This window comes from Xenopus laevis, chromosome 7L, assembly GCF_017654675.1.
Source record: "Xenopus laevis strain J_2021 chromosome 7L, Xenopus_laevis_v10.1, whole genome shotgun sequence".
In the NCBI taxonomy this organism is placed as follows: domain Eukaryota; kingdom Metazoa; phylum Chordata; class Amphibia; order Anura; family Pipidae; genus Xenopus; species Xenopus laevis.
Genome location: NC_054383.1, coordinates 60,621,463 through 60,642,325, shown reverse-complemented (window position 1 = coordinate 60,642,325; position 20,863 = coordinate 60,621,463). Strand labels below are relative to the sequence as shown.

At 41.8% G+C, this 20,863-nt stretch overlaps 1 protein-coding gene across 1 annotated transcript in view; it reads right to left on the bottom strand.

Moving 5' to 3' along the window:
* Positions 1 to 20,863, bottom strand: part of slc43a1.L (solute carrier family 43 member 1 L homeolog) — a gene marked incomplete at its 5' end in the record, with an annotated part of 502,690 nt that overhangs the window by 455,375 nt on the left and 26,452 nt on the right. Inside the window, 1 exon segment of the mRNA NM_001094328.2 lies at positions 13,416 to 13,623. Coding sequence (NP_001087797.1) covers positions 13,416 to 13,623 — 208 coding nt within the window.

Here is a 20,863-nt window from a genome sequence, read left to right as displayed (position 1 = left end):
CTTGGAGGACCAAGAGCGGGAGCAGAACAATCTCCTACAGGGTTTTCACAACCTAACCCTTCAGCTGGAGAATCCGCAAGTTCCGCAGCAGCTGCCTGTTCCTGTTCCTCCTGTGGGTTCTTCTGCTATATGGGGTAATACTATCAGGCCCCATGAACCCAAAATTGTGTTCCCCCGAAAAGTTTTGTTGGGATCGCACAATTTTTTTGTGTTTAAGGAGGCATGTAAACTGTACCTTGGTTTCTTCCCTCACTCATTTTCTTCTGGTGAGAAGAAAGTAAGGTTTGTTATGACCCTGCTTTTGGGCGACCCCCAAATTTGGGCCCTAAGGCTGCCTATTTCTGACCCTGCACACTATTCCCTGGAGTCATTTTTTAACCGCATGGCTATTCTTTACGATGATCCGGATCACGCATCTTCTGCCGATTCCGCAATTCGTAAGTTGCGCCAGGGGAGAAGGGATGCGGAGGTGTATTGCACCGAGTTCCGCCGGTGGGCAGTAGAAACTGGGTGGAACGATATGGCTCTACGGAGTCAGTTCCGTTTGGGGTTAGTTGATCCTGTTAAGGACACCCTGGTTAATTACCCCCTATCTTCCAACCTGGATGTAAACTGTACCTTGGTTTCTTCCCTCACTCATTTTCTTCTGGTGAGAAGAAAGTAAGGTTTGTTATGACCCTGCTTTTGGGCGACCCCCAAATTTGGGCCCTAAGGCTGCCTATTTCTGACCCTGCACACTATTCCCTGGAGTCATTTTTTAACCGCATGGCTATTCTTTACGATGATCCGGATCACGCATCTTCTGCCGATTCCGCAATTCGTAAGTTGCGCCAGGGGAGAAGGGATGCAGAGGTGTATTGCACCGAGTTCCGCCGGTGGGCAGTAGAAACTGGGTGGAACGATATGGCTCTACGGAGTCAGTTCCGTTTGGGGTTAGTTGATCCTGTTAAGGACACCCTGGTTAATTACCCCCTATCTTCCAACCTGGATGACCTTATGTCTCTCGCCATCCAGGTAGATAGGAGACAAAGGGAGAGAAGGGGTGAGAGGGGTGATTCTACTTATTCTGGGGTTACTAATGTAAAATCTAATATGGTGACCAATGTTAAGTTTTCCAATCCCTGTGTGCCTCTGCCTCAGGAGGAGCCTATGCAGTTAGGCATATCCCATCTAACTCCTGAGGAGAAGGTACGCAGGCGTCTCCAGGGTTTATGTATATACTGTGGGGAAAAGGGTAATTTCTTAAATCTCTGCCCTAGGAGGAAAGGGAGGCTCCCTAACCGAAATGGAGAAGGGGAACTCCATTTGGGTGCAGGAGCCTCCTCTCCCCAATCTGCCTCCAAGGTTTTGTTTCCTGTTAAACTAACCTGGCCTACGGGCTCTGTCAAGGTGTCCGCATTTGTGGGTTCTGGGGCGGAGGGAAACTTTCTGGATGCTGCTTTTGCTGCCAAATACAAGATTCCTTTGGTTTCCCTAACTACCCCCATGAGAATATGGGCAGTGGATAAGAGACCCTTAGGGTCAGGTGTCGTTTCCAAACAAACTGCTTCTCTTTCTATGTGTATGAACAATGTGCATTGCGAGGAGATAACGTTGTACCTTATAGAAGGTGCTACCTCTCCACTCATTTTGGGGTTACCATGGCTCCAGAGGCATAACCCTCTGATTGACTGGGTTTCGAGGGAGGTAATTCAATGGGGTTCTAAGTGTGGTGGGGTATGCTTTCCCTTAGTAGTGGCAACTACATCCCTTGAGGGGTTACCTGCTGCATATGCAGAATATGCTGATGTGTTTTCTAAAAAGGCAGCTGAAACCCTACCCCCACGTCGGCAGTATGTCTGCCCAATTGATTTGATCCCCGGGTCCACACCTCCTCGAGGTAGAACCTACCCTCTTTCATTGCCGGAAGCCCAGGCCATGAAAGAGTATATTAAGGAAAATCTTGAGAGGGGTTTTATCAGACCTTCTAGTTCTCCTGCAGGGGCAGGTTTCTTTTTTGTTGGGAAGAAAGATGGTGGTCTTCGTCCCTGTATCGACTATAGGGGGCTCAATAAGATCACCATAAAGAACCGCTATCCTCTCCCTTTAATCTCCGAACTTTTTGATCAGGTTAAAAGTGCTAAGGTCTTTACCAAGCTTGATCTTAGGGGGGTTTATAACCTGATACGTATCAGGGAGGGTGACAAGTGGAAGACAGCGTTTAACACCAGGGATGGCCACTACGAGTATCTTGTAATGCCCCCGCAGTGTTCCAGGAGTTTGTCAATGACATCTTCCGGGACCTGCTGGGGATCTTCGTAGTGGTCTACCTAGACGACATTCTTATTTTTTCCTCCAACATGAAAGAACATTTAAATCATGTTTGTGAAGTCTTACAAAGGCTAAGGGGAAATAATCTTTATGCGAAACTAGAGAAATGTACTTTTGGGGTTCCTTCTGTTCAGTTTTTGGGGTTTAACATTACCAGCAAGGGTCTAGAAATGGATCCAGGCAAGGTGAGAGCAGTCCTGGATTGGTCCCAACCCCTTTGGTTATGTGCAACCCAAAGGTTTCTTGGTTTTGCTAATTATTATCGTCAGTTTATTAAGAATTTTTCCCTCATTGTGGCCCCCATCACTAATTTAACTAAGAAGGGCGCTGACCCCAGCATGTGGCCTCCTGAGGCTGTTCAAGCATTCGAATTCCTTAAAAAGGAGTTCAGTTCTGCCCCAATCCTTCGTCACCCTGACACTGCGCTTGCTTTTATTGTGGAGGTTGACGCCTCTGAGGTAGGAGCTGGGGCAGTCCTTTCTCAAAGGCACCCGACTACCAACAAGTTGCATCCCTGTGTTTTCTTCTCCAGGAAGTTTTCATCCACAGAGGTGAATTATGATATTGGTAACAGGGAATTGTTGGCAGTCAAATGGGCCTTTGAGGAATGGCGGCACCTCCTGGAGGGTGCAAAACATCTGGTGACGGTCTATACTGACCATAAGAATTTACTATACATAGAGTCTGCTAAGCGCCTAAATCCTAGGCAGGCTAGGTGGGCTCTATTTTTTACAAGGTTTAATTTTTCTCTGACTTTCAGGCCTGGGACTAAAAACACCAAGGCGGATGCACTTTCTAGGAGTTTCGAATCCATTTCTTCTGACTCTAGTGAGTGTACTCCCATTATTCCCAGGGAAATTATCATAGTAACCCTTGAATCTGACCTTTCTTCTCTATTGCTCCCTCTTCAAACATCTGCTCCTTCGGATACCCCTTCGGGGAGATGGTTTGTACCACAGGAATTTAGGGAGCAAGTATTGAGAGAGGTTCATGATTCTAAGATGGCAGGTCACCCAGGCATTTCGAAGACGGTGTCCCTGTTATCCCGTCATGTTTGGTGGCCATCATTCAAACAGGATGCTAAGGCCTTCGTTAATTCCTGCCCAGTCTGCCAAAGATCCAAGGCTTCTCGAAATTCTTCCCAGGGTCTGTTAATTCCCATTCCAGAAAAACCTTGGTCCCATCTTTCGATTGACTTCATTGTTGATTTGCCCCTTCTCATTGGAAAACTGTGATCTGGGTGGTGGTGGATAGGTTTAGCAAGATGAGCCATTTTGTTCCCCTTCCACACCTCCCTTCTGCTAAGACCTTGGCTGATTTGTTTGTTAATCACATTTTTAAGTTACACGGTTTTCCTGAAAATATTGTTTCTGACAGGGGGGTTCAGTTTGTCTCAAAGTTTTGGCGTGCTTTCTGTTCTTTGGTGGGGGTTGAGTTATCTTTTTCCACTGCTTATCATCCCCAAACCAACGGCCAAACTGAGAGGATGAACCAGTCTCTGGAGCAGTACCTCAGGTGTTGTGTCCGACAACCAGTCCACTTGGGCTGAACTATTACCCTGGGCAGAGTTTGCGTACAATAATGCTACTCATTTTTCCTCTTTATTGTCAATCGGTTGCACCCCAAAGCTTTTTCGTTCTCTGGGTCTGGTTCCCTGTACCATCTGCCAGCTCCTCTGTTGAGTTATTTTCTAAGGTTTGGTCTCAAGTGCATGAGTCTTTGTCTGCAGCTACATCAGCTCAAAAAAAAGCTGCTGAAAAATCTCGTAGAGAGGCACCCCAGTATAAAGCGGGGGATTTCGTCTGGTTATCTACCAAGAATATCAAGTTGAAGGTGCCCTCTCTCAAACTGGGTCCTAAATTCATTGGTCCATATCTCATCACTGCAATTATCAACCCTTCTTGTGTTCGTCTTTAGTTGCCTGTTAATTTTAAGATTTCAGATTCTTTTCATGTTTCTTTGTTAAAACCTGCTAACAATGTCCGTTTTGTTTCTGTTCCTACCCCAGTGTTAGTTGAAGGTCAGCCTGAATTTGAGATCCAGGAGTTTCTAGATTCCCGCCTTGTGCGTGGTAAGTTGCAGTACCTTACCAGGTGGAAGGGCTTTGGTCCTGAGGAGAACTCCTGGGTCTCGGTGGATGACATCAGGGCTGACCGCCTCAGGAAGCAGTTCCATCAAAAATTTCCTGGGAAGCCTGGGGGTCCAGTGGCCCCCCTAGAGAGTGGGGTAATGTAACAATACCTGTGCGGTGGGGTGACACCAGCGCGCAAAGGCGCGAATTTCAAACACATAAATAGCTGCTCAGCATAGCAATGGTTTCCCGTGATAGAACTTTGTTTCTAGTGGTTTCTAAGCCTAGTGCATCTGTTCCTGTTAGTCTGTTATCTTGATTATCCGTGTTTGACCCTGCCTGTATCCTGACCACTCTGAACTCTGTATCCTGACCCTTGCCTGCCTATGACAACTCTCTTGCTTAACCCCTTGATTGACTACCTGGTTTTGACCCTTGCCTGCCTGATAATTTTGATATCCACCTGCCTCGACCCAGCCTGTCTGACCATCCTTCTGCCTAATCCTTTTGTACCGTGACCTTCGGCCCAAAAAGACTTTGCTAACAGCCGTGCCCCTTCGCCAGCCAGAACATCTTGCCTTGCACCCCTCGTTAAGTCCAGGTGGCACCCAAGTAAGCTGAGGGCTCCTCCCGAAGCCCAATGGTGGTCACACTACTGGTGAAGCCGAGCCGAGACCAGGGTGCTTGGCATTTGTTCTGGTATCGGGTGCTGGCCATGACAGTTAATTTTACCTTCTGCTGAGGAAAAGCTACTTTGAGTTTAAGTTTCTAAATAAATTGACTTTCTCTGAGAAACTGTGCACTGCGTGCTGGCAGTGATTCCCCCTTATGTCCCCAACGACATAGCTCAAGGTCAGAATGACAATTGCAGGGATGTGGTTGTTATGATAGTTTGCAGTGAAAAACACAGATCATGACAAATAGGCTTCTCTTCTGCAAAGTATTCCCCCTCAATATTACAAAATATATATATATATATATATATATATATATACAGTTCTAAAACACTTGCACTCTAGGCCAGTCTTTTAACACTCTCTGGGTGATGGGGCAAATATGTATATATATTACTCTTCAAAGGACTAACACTTTGACACTTACCCAACGTTTCAGCCCCCATTCGGGCTTTTATCAAGGATAAGTACAAGGATCAAGTGCAAAAAGTGGCTATTTATATCCTTAGCCCATCCCATGTATGACGCCATACATGTGTGAACGTAACATCATTAACATTTTAAAGTGAATACTTTCATTAAACATTTGCCATGTGATTTCCATTCTCACTAAAAGGTGCCACTGTTCAGTGGAGAAAGCGAATGTTCAAAAGTGAAAAAAAGTCCATTCAATAAAGTCGATTCATGTACAACCAGCAAATATATACAAATCGTATACTTTGTTACCAAAGGCAATAGATACATTTTAACTTAAACATCTTAGATTACAATTGCCATAATATTTTGTCATAATATATCAATCTTTAATATAACACTTCCAATTCTATCACCTTTTGGCTGTGACTCGTGATAACTAACTTGGTTTAATTTAGGAAACAACTTGGAACTAATTGGCCATTTAACCCTTTGGGTGCCACGCAGTCAAGTTCATGGATCCAGAAACTTCTCTTGCAGTAAAGCTTTATCAAAATCACCACCACGTACTCTTACAGGAACATGCTCAATCGGCATACTAAAAGCAGTTGGACTATGCCTTGCTTCTGCCCAGTGCTTCGCCACCAGTTGTTGAGCAATATCTTGTTTTTTACCTCTCTCCTTGGTCACTTGTTCTGCGTCTAATGCTGCCCTTATGCTAGACCTATCCATACCTATGTGTTCTTTCAATTGCCTTATTGTTTTTCCACAATAAATTAGGCAGCAGAGGCACTTTATAAAATAAATGACCATGGTGGTGGTGCATGTCATTCTCTGCTTAATTTCATATTTTTTACCTGTACGTGGATGCATTAAACTGATACCCAATATCAAGCTGCTACACATCACATAACCGTTGCATTTATATACACCAGGGCATTATATTAAAAAATGCTGTCTGGGGCATAGTATATTTCGCTACAGGGTCTGATGGACCTAAATTTTCTTTAATATACCATACAATAGGTTATGCACTCTCAAAAGAATATTACAAATATAAACTTTTGGTATCAAAAAAATCTTTTGCTGTTTAAAACAATTTGGCAAAATACAATTGTGTGTAACAAACGTTTAGTTTATACAGCAATGGTATACAAAGTAATAGTATACATATCACCCAAAGGTTTGTACAAAGCAGAAAAAAGAAGCAACAAGGAGCGGATATACTTGCCACAAATGAGAATAGCCGCAACGTTTCGGCACAAATGCCTTTGTCAAGGGGATTCAAAGTCAACCTGTCTGCTTATCGACTGTCAGCGGCTGAGGAATAATTTTTGCAGAGAGGCCTTGGATTTGTCCCTACAGTGAGTCATACCGCCCTTCCTACACGTTATTTATAACTATAAATTTATAAGGCAGCTGCGCCTTAAGGAGCGCTTTGGGCAGGAACGTGGGCCAGCTATGGATGTATGAAATGATATGCAAGCAGCTGAAGCAGGGGATGACCTGGGAAGCATAGACTCTGTCCCCAGCAGGTTTAAAATAAGAAGTACATATGATCCAATTAATGCCAACCCCTCTATTGAAACTTTCAATCGTATGCTGAACATGGACATGGCTGCTTGGCATAATGTGAAGTATACTTGGCAGGGTAATTTGTCTGCACCAGAAGCCATATGCTCTTTAAAAGGCAATAATGAAATTATTATCCGAAAGGCTGATAATGGAGGGGCAGTGGTGACACTTGATTACAGTTATTATAAATAAGAGATCCTGATGCAATTAAATGATGAAACCAGCTATGGTAAATTAACCCAGGTCCCAACGGATGCTTTCCAAAAGGAACTGGGGGGTTTGTTGGGCTCTGCAGTCAAAAATGGCTGGATTACAAAGGAAATGTTCAATTATTTTTTGTCCTGTAATATATACTTTGCCCAAGATACAGAAGAGCCTATCCAGACCACCAGGGTGGCCAATCATTTCATCCAACGGGTCCTTGAATGAGGGCATAGCAGAGTATGTTGACTCACTGCTTCAGCCCTGTTTACAGCATATCGGTAGCTACCTGAAAGACACTAATAACTTTTTGCGATTAATACAAAGTGTTGATCTACCTATGTCCAATATGGTGTTAGTTACTATGGACGTGCAGAGCCTGTATACCTGCATTCCACACGAGGCAGGTATTCAGGCAGTGAGTGAATTGATTACGGATAATGCATTGTATGTAGGACCACCCATTGAATTTACACATCACTATTGAGATTCATCCTGTATAAGAACTACTTCAAATTTGAGAAACAGTTCTCTGGTCTTGAAAGTAACCCCCATATATGCAAATGCATACATATACATGTATGAGAGAGAGACATGATTTTGGGACAACCTATGTTTAGGCAGTTTGGTGCATACTATAGATGCTACATTGACGATATCTTCTTCCTGTTGTTCAGTGAACAATTAAATGCGGTGAAAAGTCCAATTAGATTCACTTTAAAATATAGTGTCGACACTATAGCATTCTTGGATGTAAAAATATACAAGGGAGATGGCAGATTGAATACATGCATCTACATAAAACCCACCGATAGAAATACTATGTACATTATCATAGCAACCATCCCAGACATCTTCTCGATTTGTTACCCAAATCGCAGATGCTCAGGGTGGTTCATATCAATAGTGAACTGCACAAAAGGGAGGAAGATGTAATGGCAATGTCTGAGGGTACCCCTCAGAGTTAATACACGACATTAAACAATGGGCCCTAGAATTGGATAGAAATGAGGTGCTGTCTGGGCAAAAAAAAAAAAAAAGATAAGTAAAAAGGAGCCTGTTGATATGTATTATGTGAGTCGTTATGGGGTAGCTACAAGTCATATGCGACAGTGTGCAATGAAGCACTGGCCAATAGTTCTGAGGGACGAAAGCTTGCATAAAAGTTGCCCCGGAAACCAAATTTTGGCTACAAACAGTCCCTGTAGTGAAATACACTATGCCCCAGACACAGCATTTTTTAACACAACACCCTGGTGTATATAAATGCAATGGCAGCTTGATATTGGATCCACATACAGGTAAGCAGAGAATGACATGCACCACCACCATGGTCATTCATATTATAGAGTGCCCCTGCGGCCTAATTTATTGTGGAAAAACAATAAGGCAATTGAAAGAACGCATAGGTATGGATAGGTCTAGCATAAGGGCAGCATTAGACCCAGAACGTGAGACCAAGGAGAGAGGTAAAAAACAAGATATTGCTCAGCAACTGGTGGCGAAGCACTGGGCAGAAGCAAGGCATAATCCAACTTCTTTTAGATGCATGCCGATTAGGGTTGCCACTCGGCCGGTATTTTACGGCAATGTAGCTGCCGGTAATTTGTAATACCCTTTACAAAAGCCCCGGCCCTTTTGCGGCGCTACCCTGTGGCTCTGCCCCTTTTTACGTCGCTGCCAGCCGGATACGCCCCCTTTTGCATCACAGCCCGCCCCTTTTTTATCCGCCCCCACCACTGGCCGGTATTTTTTTTTAAAAGGTGGCAACCCTAATGCCGATTGAGCATGTTCCTGTAAGAGTACGTGGTGGTGATTTTGATAAAGCTTTACTGCAAGAGAAGCTTTCAGGATCCATGAACTTGACTGTGTGGCACCCAAAGGGTTAAATGGCTAATTAGTTCTTGGGAGATCTCATCCACTCATTTGGCTTTAATTATCATCTGTATGCTGATGATACCCAAATATATTTATCCACCCCTTCATTAACAGCTAAAACAGAGACTCAGACCTCTAACTGCCCCCTAGCAATCTCCAACTGGATGAACCAGTGGCACCTCAAACTCAACCTAACAAAAAGTGAACTAATCATCTTTCCAACATACTTACTCATATTTACTCTATCTATTGATGGCATGCTCTTTAACCCTGTCAGAACACTGTCTGGGGGTAATCTGTGACTCCTCTCTCTCTCTCCTTCTCTGATCATATTAACACCACTGTTAAAACCTGTCACTTTTTCTTACACAATATTGCCAAAATCCGTCCCTTTCTTTCACCTGCTCATGCATGCTCTCAGCTTATCCAGACTAGATTACTGTAACCTAATACTATCTGGCATCTCCCATCTCTCCCCTCTACAGTCTGTATTAAACATTGCTGCCAGAATTATCCTCCTCTCATCTAAAAGGGTACAGACCCCTCCCCTGCTGAAGTACTTATGGCTTTCTATAAAACAAAGAATAACTTACAAACTCCTCCTCATACTTTTCAAAGCCCTTCATTCCTCTGCACCTAACTACATCTCATCTTTATGTGTTCCTGGCTGAAACCTCCGCTCCTCTTAGAGCCACCACTCGGTTGCACCCACTAGGTTGCACCCCCTACTACTACTGCTGCTGTTTCCTGCTTCAAACCCTTCTTTTTGCTGCTCCTTAAATTTGGAATGACATTCCTGAATCTCTCTGGAGAGAACCCTTCTTCAATGTCTTTAAAACTAAAACTAAACTTAAAGACTAACTCTGGGAGCACCTAGGTAACACTGGAACTGAGAACTGCCACTTACAGTTTATGACAGTGTCACACACTGTAACCTACAGCACTTTTATACCCCTCCAAATTGTTTCTGTAATTTACCCTCCCATTTAGACTGTAAGCCCTACGGGGTAGGGTCCACCATCCTTTTGTCTCCTTGACACTGAGTGTACTTAAATTGTATATTTATGTGAACTGTATTTTTAATAATGCACTTATTGTTACTTATTATTGCAGTGATCCCTTGTTTGTTACTGTTTTGCTGTACAGTGTTTTGCCCTCAAGGAGTGCTATACAAATAATAAATAAATAAATATACAAATACATACATACATATATTTGTAAAGGTGCACTCCATAGACAGTGGGAGAGTCTGTAACTTGTGTGATTAGAGATCAGTAATAAGTGTATAAGACTCATTTATTCTCTGTTTTGGTCCTAAACCAGAACCCTCATCAGGTAAAGATTAGACGGTGACCCCACAGAGGCCTACATCAAAGAACTCAAAAACCTAATCAAAGCATTTCCAGCAACACACACAAACCTAGTACACTTGGTGCCAGAATCCCCCAAAGTAGGTACCTTCTATATGCTGCCCAAGATCCATAAAGAAGGCAACCCGCGGCGCCCAATAGTTTCTGGTATCGGAACACTGACGGAGAACATATCAGGTTGGGTTGAACAAATCCTCAAACCCCTAGTAAAAAATACCACAAGCTACTTACAGGACACCACAGACCTCCTAAACAAACTAGCAAACATAGGAGGTTTACCAGAGGGAACCATTTTGGCAACAATGGATGTGGAATCCCTGTACACCAACATACCCCACAAAGATGGAACAGCAGCATGCATGGAATTCCTACAAAATCACAGTCTACCAGCTGACACTGTCGTGAGTCTGATTGAATTTACACTTACTCATAACTATTTCTCGTTTGGCCAAGAACTGTACCTACAGCAGATGGGGACAAGTATGGGAACCAGATTTGCACCCCAGTATGCTAACCTTTTTCATGGCGAAACTAGAACAAGATTTCCTTGCCTCCTGCACCACAAAACCCCTAGCATATCTCTGATTTATTGATGACATCCTCATCATTTGGACAGATACTGAGCAAAAACTCATCCAATTCCATGAACAGTTTAATAACTATCACCCCACCATCAACTTCAAATTAGTCCACTCCTCAAGCCACATCTACTTTCTAGACACAACTATTTATATCAAAGACAACACCTTACATACCACCATATATCGGAAACCCACAGACAAACCATCCTATCTGATGTATGACAGCTTCCATCCAGACCATACGAAACACGCCATCATCTACAGCCAGGCCTTATGCTACAACCGGATCTGTTCTGACACCTCAGAAAGGGATCAGCACCTTGAAACCCTCAGAAAAGATTTCATTGACAGAGGCTACAACCCAAGGGTCATAGACCACAACATACACAGAGCTACCAAAGTCTCTAGAAGCCAACTACTGAAATACAAACAAAAAAGAGATACAGATCGGGTACCACTTGTTACAACCTACAACCCGCAGCTAAAGGCCCTTAGAAAATTAGCCAGAGATTCACAAGGCACACTAGAAAAAGACAACAGACTACATACTATATTTCCTGATCCACCTCTTCTGGCATTTAGACAACCTCCAAACCTAAGGAAACTCCTTATTAGAAGCTCACTTTCAGGACCCACGAACAATGGGACCCACCCATGTGGAAGAAAGAGATGTAAGACATGCCCACACATGCACAAAGTGTCCAACAAGAGGCATTTACATTGGAGAAACTGGACAAAGCCTCAGAAAAAGAACCAATCACCACAGGTTCACAATAAACAATAAAAAATTGGACACACCAGTAGGTGAACATTTTAATAGCCCCAACCACAGTCTGGGAGACTTTCAAATTTCTGTCATCAAAGGTAATTTCAAAACAGAAAATGAACGCAAAGTATGGGAATACAAACTTATGCAAACCTTCAGGAGTCTAGAGACAGGACTAAATTTAGGCCATGGATTCATGGCAAATTACCAAGACTAGCAACAAACACATTCATTTTTTCTGTTGAGACAACAAACTACTACAGGAATCTGTTATCTACTGTATTTCACACTGTAGGTCTAATTTGTGCCTAGTCTGGACTACTTTGCATAACCCACCTCTCTGTAAATCTGTCCTTGCTTGTAATACAAATTACGCTTATGTGTTGTTTCTCCTTTTGTCCCTCACAGTCTTCTTTGTAAACAAAATGCTGTATATATGTCAGTGCCGACAGAGCTTCATTGTAATCAGCTTTGAAGAAGGAACTGCAATGTTCTGAAAGCTTGCTGTGATTATCATCTTAGTTAGCCAATAAAGGTATCACCTTTACACCACTTTTGTTATGTTTCATATCAAAAGCTCTTCCCTATAACCTTCAGGAAAAGGAAACAAACCGAGCTACCCCAAGCAAACATATATGCTCCTTCCAAGATGGCAACAGTGTATATAGAAATTACACGTGTTAGAGATGTTATTATGCTATGTGGAGACAAAAAAACATAAACCTATGACTGTTATGGGTTAAATGGTAACATTCTGTTGGAGGAGTAGAAATAGAGATGAGTGCAGGGAAAATGAGTACTAATGCGGGTGGTGTGCAGGGAGAATGAGTACTAAAGTGGGTGGTGTTAGTCACATAGCCGGCTGTTAATTACATGTATGAGTCTTCAGTGAGACAGCAATGAGTGTGTGTTAGCGCATCAAGCCTCGTTGATTTAAACCCCATAGCATCCAGGATTGCATGATAAACTGCATGATCACTGTCTAAAGTAATATTTTCCAGCAGTGCACAGTCTTGGCAAAAGATAAAAATACCCAATAAAACTCTAAGGTCACTACATAATCACAGAATTACCATGTTGTTGACCAGCACACAGCATGCTACTAGAGTACTATGATACTAGAGTTAGCACTATTAATGGGAGGACTATGAATACAAGGCTACCCTATGTAGCAGGCTACCAAATGTGGAAAAATAATTAATTATTGGTGATGATTGCTGTGTCAGTCTTTTTTAGGGTTTTCGGACTCCATAAAACTCTATAAGATATTATTTTGAGACAGTAACTGAGTTGGAAATACATTATGCTAATTAGGAATACACTGAATCCTGGATTATGTACAGAATTTGCCGGAATCTTAGCCTTTCTGTAGCATGGTTCAGATTCCTCCGAATCCAAGAACGTGGCAAAAACAAAAATGATCCATACATTAAGCAAAAATGTGCAAAGTGGCTGAATCCATTTCTGTGGATTTGGGGTTTTAGCTGAATACACAAGTTTGGTACATCCGTAATGGCTAGGATTAATAGCCCTATACACAGGTAAGGTTAATAATCAATGCACTGATATTCTTACCTCCCCACTAATCTGAGTGGTCTTGGCCCATATCGATCCATAAGGATACCCAGTGGCAGAGTTGCTGCACTTAACAGAAAAGATCCTATTGTAAAACCCAAATTCAGCATCTCTTCTTGGGCAGTACATGTTAGCCAAGGTAGTGGCTGTGAATTATTCTCATTTCCCAGAGTGCGTGGCAGTAAATCTTTCTCAGATGTGTTTTCAGCTGTGGAAATAAACACATATGTTAAAAATATTCTAAATCATATTTTACTTTTTATATTTAAACTCATTTTGAATATAAACTTGTGTACTGGCAAAGCATTTGGTCTTAGTTTACTCCAGTTCTATTCTATGGGTCCTCGTAAGGGATCAGTTACATTAGACAAGCATGTTATAGCATGTGGGAGATGGGGGTTATTTTTCCACTGTACAGAGGTCTAGTAAGGCCCCATCTAGAATATGCTGTACAGTTTTATCTCCAGTGCTCAAACTGGATATTATTGAATTAAAGAGGGTCAAGAGAAGAGCATCTAAGCTGGTAAAAGGTATGGAAAATCTTAGCTATGAGGAGAGACTGGCCAAGTTTAGATTTTTCATGCTGGAGAAGAGGCACTTTAAGGGAGGATATGATAACTATGTACAGATTGAGCCAGAAGGGATTGTGCATTTGGTGCACTGTAACTGATCAAGATAAACCGTGCAGGGATACACAATGCCCTGAGTAAAGAAAGGAGTTTAAATTGAAATAGACGTAAACAAATGGCCACCAGGTGGCGCCTGATCTATCTTTCCTTAGCAAGCCGACTTCTGTAAAGTTCTCCCGTGACATAAAGCAGGCTAAACAAAATATTGATATATAGACTATAGAAACTGATACAAATGTAACCATTTGGGCCACACAGACCTGGCCCAGACCTGCTCCCCCGATTGGGTGGCCCCTTAAAAAAACACTTGCGCCTCTGCGCAGGTGCGTTGCATCATTCACACGCCGCACCGGTGGTCGCACAGGCGCGCAGAGGTAAGCCTGGAGGGCCCTACATGTGGCAGTCCCATTGGGCCCCCATTGCTCCAGTCCAACCCTGCATGTATGGACATTACATTCTTGACTCTAGGCTTTTGTAATATGCATAGATTTCCTTCATTCTATACACTTGGTTTAAATATAAAATAAATAAATTGGTAAACATTTTTTTAAACATACATAGTATTCTTAATACATCAATAGTATTTTCATTATGGAGGATTTCAGATAACTCTTTATATTAGCCATAAGAGATTGTTTTCGAAATCTCCTTACCACCAACTTTGGTAGCCTAGTGGTAAGGTTGGAGGACTATAAAGTGAAACTACCAGGTGCATTTTTTTTAAAGTGATATTTGTTTTAAAGTGCTGATGTTATCTTTTTGGTAGCATTAGAAATAATGCATGGATATTTAAAAAGGTTTATAGATTCAAAAAAAAAATGCACTTAAAAGTAGCTTTGGCAGCTAATTTTCATGTGACATTTTATATGTACATTATACAGTAGCTCCAACATTTCATGATAGTTGCCAGAGCATTTTACCAGCATAGTGTGTGTTATGTAGTTTCAAATTTGTGAAACAATGTAAATTAGCAATGAGACTGTGATGTCATGCCTGGGGGGAAGTCAGGCTGGCAAATGTCAGATAGGGCTCTTCATTTAAAATGTAAATTGGCTGCTTCCTTTAATATATTAATGAGCAGGTCCCTTTAAAATTGTAACTGAACGATTTGTGATGAGTGATGCAGAGTATTGTCGACGCATATGGTAGCCTCAGTACCCAATAGAAGTTCAGGTCAGGCTGTACATATCATGGATTCAGACCTGGAATGACAACAGTAAGCCCTGCGAGGATAAAGAGCTGAAGCCTGCAGTTAAACCCTTATCTGTCTAGCTTCAGACTTACAGTACATACACATGCAGCAGATAAATGAAAACCATATTAAGAAGCAGGGCAGCTGAACTTAGTGCAAAATCCAACTCCAACTGTGTGTCAGCCTAGCCTAGAGATATTGACATGTTCCTACAGTGTTCTCACGTTCACTGTTTAATTTATTATAACTGTTTCCCTGTTTATCTTGAAAAGCATTGTGTATATTGTGATGCTATATAAATACATAATTTTTATATTTTTATGTAAATAATTGGGTATGATAAATATGGTAAATTGCAATTTTTTTTTGCCTTAAATATGTATTTGTTTTTTTTGTAGCTGTTCCTTTAAGTGCATAATAGATAAGGGATTGTATTGGAAACACTGACTTTTAACAGACTTACTGGTATCCTTGTGATCTAGGTACTTGCTTTTTATGTCAAAGGTTATCAGTTCAAACCCCTTTTCCTGCTCAAGTTTTTTTCAATTCCTTAATCTGTACTGAAATTTGAAATTTAAATTTATGACAAATTACGCAGTTGAGCATTGAACAAATTTGGTGATTCCTGATTATTCAGGAATGGAATTTTATAGAAGGGGCTAAATGTCATGAAATCACTGGAGCTAGTCGGTTAAATTTATGGATCCACTCATTCCTCATTTTCTTTAATATAAAATTGCTTAATATGTCATAAAATGTAAATTTTAGTTTTCAGTATCAGTTAGAAAAAAATAAATTAAACCATGAGTATGAGAACACTGTAGGAACATGTCAGTAAAAAAAGCAAACACCTAAACACAGATTAAAATGGTGCTACAAAACTACCCTACAATATTGAGTGAAGCAGATACTTATATGAAGGAGACAATATGAGATACTTCTAATCATAATTTTTTTTACTAATTAATTGTTTTATTTTAATTTAATTTCCTCTTAGTGTGTTAAATGTATACTAGAGATTCCATGTGGGAACTGTTCCTTTAAGGTCTGTTACAACATAAGAGCCCAAGTTCTTACAACCCATGACCACTGCTGCACAGTGCTGGAACTACAAAAAATACATAAACTGCTGTTTCTTCACTGCTCTCACTGTAAAAAAAAACCCCTTCCGAATATTTATGCGGAATGGGTGAGATATTATTATATGATCCCCTTGTATATTTAGACATATTTTACATAGTTATCATATTATCCCTTAAGCGCCTCTTCTCCAGCATGAACAACCCCAACTTGGCCAGTCTATATTCGTAGCTAAGATTTTCCATACCTTTTACCAGCTTAGTTGCCCTTCTCTGTACCATCTCTAATACAATAATGGGGCCTAACCAGTGCTCTATACAGTGGAAGAATGACCTCTTCCTGCCATGAATCAATGCCCCTTTTAATACAGCTCAAGACCTTATTTGCCATTGATGCTGCTCCAAGGTCATTTACCATTATGGATTTGCATAGTGCAGTCCCATTAAGGTTATCAGTGGGTTGGATATTTTTACATCCCAGGCACATGACTTTACATTTATCAACATTGAATCCTTACCTTGTGTAAGTTTTACTTTTTGCTAGTACTTGTAGTAATTTATATAGACTGATTGTAATTAATCCTTGGGTAGAAGGTATCCTGAGTTTTTATGACTCCTTCAAAGGAGGACATCCTGTCTTGTAATAAAATGAAGATAAGAAATAGGTGGGACACATTCCAAGAGACCTTCTGGAGAGGGTCTTTTACATTTCAAAGAGGAACTGTTTGTACAGTTGTTATTGGTAAAAGGTGCATCTAAAGAAATTAGCTGGTCTTCCTGTTTAACTTGTCGACAGCCAATCAGAACCATTCCCCATTTGGGTCAATGGCTTAGAAACAGTATAACAATGGAGTTGGTCTTTGGCTGAAACTTTTTAGTAAGCAGAGGAGAATAGGAAGGGAAGAAGAGGGAGATAGAAAGGGAAGGAAGTATAACCTGTGGGCACATTTTGAAAGATCTCTGTATCATTTGCTGTCTCTGGGCTGGATAATCTGAATAAATCGTTTCATCTCTGGGAACCTTGGTTGCATCTTTTACCTGGCTGTGGTAAATTGCGGACTCTACATTTCTCATACACTATACAGATAATATTGCGGAATACACAACAGTACTGAGATTAACTGGCCCCCCCTTTCAGATATGGCTTTGAGATGGTCCAATTAACTTTTATGAGAAATCACCCCCACCCAGTTAACCTCGTCAATTGTTAAATTTAATAAATGTTTTTCTTCAGAGGTCTGAATAGCTCAACACTTTAAGGGGCATATTTATCAAGGGGAGAATATTGAATTGAAAAAATGTCGAAATTCGAATTCAAAAAGACCAACCGAAATTAAGTCAAAGTTTTTTTTTTGGTCGAACAGGTCAGTTTTTGATCGAATAGGTCCGTATTCAGCCGAATCGTACAAATCGAATCGAATTTGATTCGAAGTTTTTCCCCAAAAAAACTTTGATTTTTCAAAGTCCACCAATTGACTCCAAATAATTTCTAGGAGGTCCCCCATAAGCTAAAACAGGAATTTGGCAGGTTTTAGAAGGCGAATGGTCGAAGTCAAATTTTCATGATAAATCTCGATATTCAGATTTTCGATTTTTTTTCAAATTCAAATCAAATTTGGATTATTCCATAGTCGAAGTACACAAGAAAAAGCTCGAAATTTGACCTTTTTTTCATTTGAAAATTCACTTTGACGTTGACCTTGATAAATCTGCCCCTAAATATGGAAAACCTTATCATTCCTGTAAGGGCTTGGGTCCGTTTTTGTTTTCTCATAAATACAAACAGGAAAATGTGAACCTTTTATATTACCTTTGGAGCTGTCCTCACATCAGGGCCGGAACTAGGGGTAGGCAGAGTAGGCATGTGCCTAGGGCGCAAAGCTGAGGGTGCGCCAGGCACGTACCTGCTCTGTCGCCTAACCCATGTCTGGTCCTGTGTCTCCCTGACTGCCGCTGGTAATTTCTGTTTAAATGCGTTTCTGTGCATGCGCGCTGGCGTGTAGTTTCACAATGGAACACACACTAAGCCGGCACCGGCCAGGTTGCCTGGGGCGCCTGGCCGGGTTGGCCCGGGTCTGCCTCAGATTACCTTAGTATGACAAAAAGTAAAAGACTTTACCTGCTCTAAGTTTAAATTAAACTTAATTCTATCACCAGTTAATTCCCGTTTAAACATTGGTCCTCTTCCTTTTACATTGAGTATACTTTGCAAATTTAATCCCAATATGATCTCAAATTTAATTTTCCGCTTTATGGCGGCTACTAAAAAGGGCCTATTTATGTATTGGATTTTAGAGCCCCTCCCCTCCATAAAAGATATTTTAGCACAATTAAAGCAACTATGCTGGCAAGAGGCTATAAAAACAAATCAGAAGAACCTCATCTTAAACACAGGTTTTCTGAAAATTGGTCGCTTTACTTTGATCAAATTGACTCTAGACACAAATCAAAAATTTTGGAGCTGTTATAATTTAATTATCTTTATTTATTGGGCAGTTTTAGTGGCTCTGTGTCATTATAAAATAATTTTATTTTGTTATTCCACCATGCAAGGTTTGTTTTTTTGTTGATCTGGGTTTTTAATAATACTTTAGATACATTAGATAGCTTTAAGAATGGGTTAGATGGCTTTTTAGCAAATGAAAGAATAAAGGTTTATGAAAGATAACAAATAGGTTTGTACCAGTAGCACCTAAGATGCCTGTACCACTGCTTCTGTCCCAACTTGAAGTGTATATCAATATAGAAAAAAAGAAGTGTGTGGAAAACAGGTTCAGAAACCGCAAATATTGTGCTTCAAGGTTTCTTTTAACAAAACATGTTTCAAGCAAGGTGGCTCTTTATCAAGTGTTAGTCAGTGCACATATTACAACAGGTACTTATATACCTTTGACCCCACCCCCATATAGTGATAGGTTAAGAGATAATTGGGAAATTAAGGTCACTGCAAAGGGGATATTCAAGCCTGACCTCCCAAAGTGAACATTTAAAACAAAACATTCATAATGTCCATAGTGGTCACCAGTCCATTGTCAGGAGCGCCATGAGCGCCTGACGGCACATCTTACCTTCTCGGAGGTGCCGCGTCCAAGATGGTGGCGCCCATGGATTACACGTGGGTAGCAGCTGCGCCGGCAGGGTGACGTCACAATGCCAGTGCCAGAATCAAAATAAAAGGACACCCAGGACGCCGGATGCTTACCCGATTATAGATCCTGATTCCTAGTGTACCTGGGAGTGTTTATTTGCTGTCTGATTGATTCCTGGACTTTGACCCCTGCTTTGATCTTGACTTTGATCCTCTGCTGCCTGCCTTGTGAACCTTAGCCTGTATCCTTACCAGGTCTCCTGTTTAACCCTTTGGATTCCGCGATCTGGACTTTTGGCCTAGTGCTTCCTCCTTGGACCTGATCTCCCTGCTTACGGAGCCGCAAGGCCCTGACAGTATAATCGGGCCATGGACCCACTGAGGAAGCTACGCCGGTTGTTGGAAGAGCCCTCCGGGGGCTGGCGTCCTGCATGGAAGCTTATGAGGGTCAGCAAGTCCACATTGGGGAAGTACTTGATACGCTTCTTTCTCGGATCCCTCCCAATCTTCCAGCAGTGGCCAACCCTTCCACTACAGTCACTCCTTTGGTAGTGGCCCCATCTGCTGGTGAGCTGCGCATCCCTCCTCCTTCCCGCTATAAGGGGGACTCGCAAGCCTGCAGAGGTTTTGTTACTCAATATCTTATTCAGTTTGAATTTCAACCTTCACAATACTCTTCGGAGCGGTATGTGATGCCTTATTTAGAGGGCAAACCGCTTGAGTGGGCAACACCTCTTTGGAAGAAGAATTCTTCTCTGATCTTCGATGTCAAAGCATTCCTCCAGGCTTTCCGAACTGTGTTTGATGCTCCGGTTCGTGTTGCTAAAACCTCATCCCGGCTCCTGCAAATCCGGCAGGGAAGTTACAGCACCAGTGAGTATGCTATTGATAGAACTTTAATGGCAGAAACCAATTGGCATGATGAGGTATATAGGGCTGTCTTCTACCAAGGCCTGTCTACTCGACTGAAAGACGATCTTGTCTCTAGAGAACTTCCTGAGCTGCTGGAAGATTTAATTGCTTTTGCCACATGTCTCAGGGAGCATCAAGTTACCAAGGAGCACAGCAAGAAATTCCAGCCAACACTTGCTCCACGCTTCCAAAAGCCTCTTCTGCCTGCTCCTTCCCAGAAGCTGCCTGTCAACTCTTTGGAGGAACCAATGCAGATCGGGAAGGCATGTCTTTCTGGCAGTAGAAACTCCAGAGACGCTCTGCGGGTCTGCGTATGTACTGTGGCAGTCAAACTCATTTTTCCAATACCTGCCCAGTGAAGCCGAAAGGTTCTCTTTTCCAATGTAAACCAGGGGTGTCACATGTGGGTGGCATTACACCAAAACCCCAAGAGAACTCTCACCAGTTTTGTCTTCCCCTACAGGTTCACCTACCTACTAAGACTATCCAAGTCTCAGCTTTCCTTGACTCTGGGGCTGCAGGAAATTTCATGGATGCTGCCTTTGCCA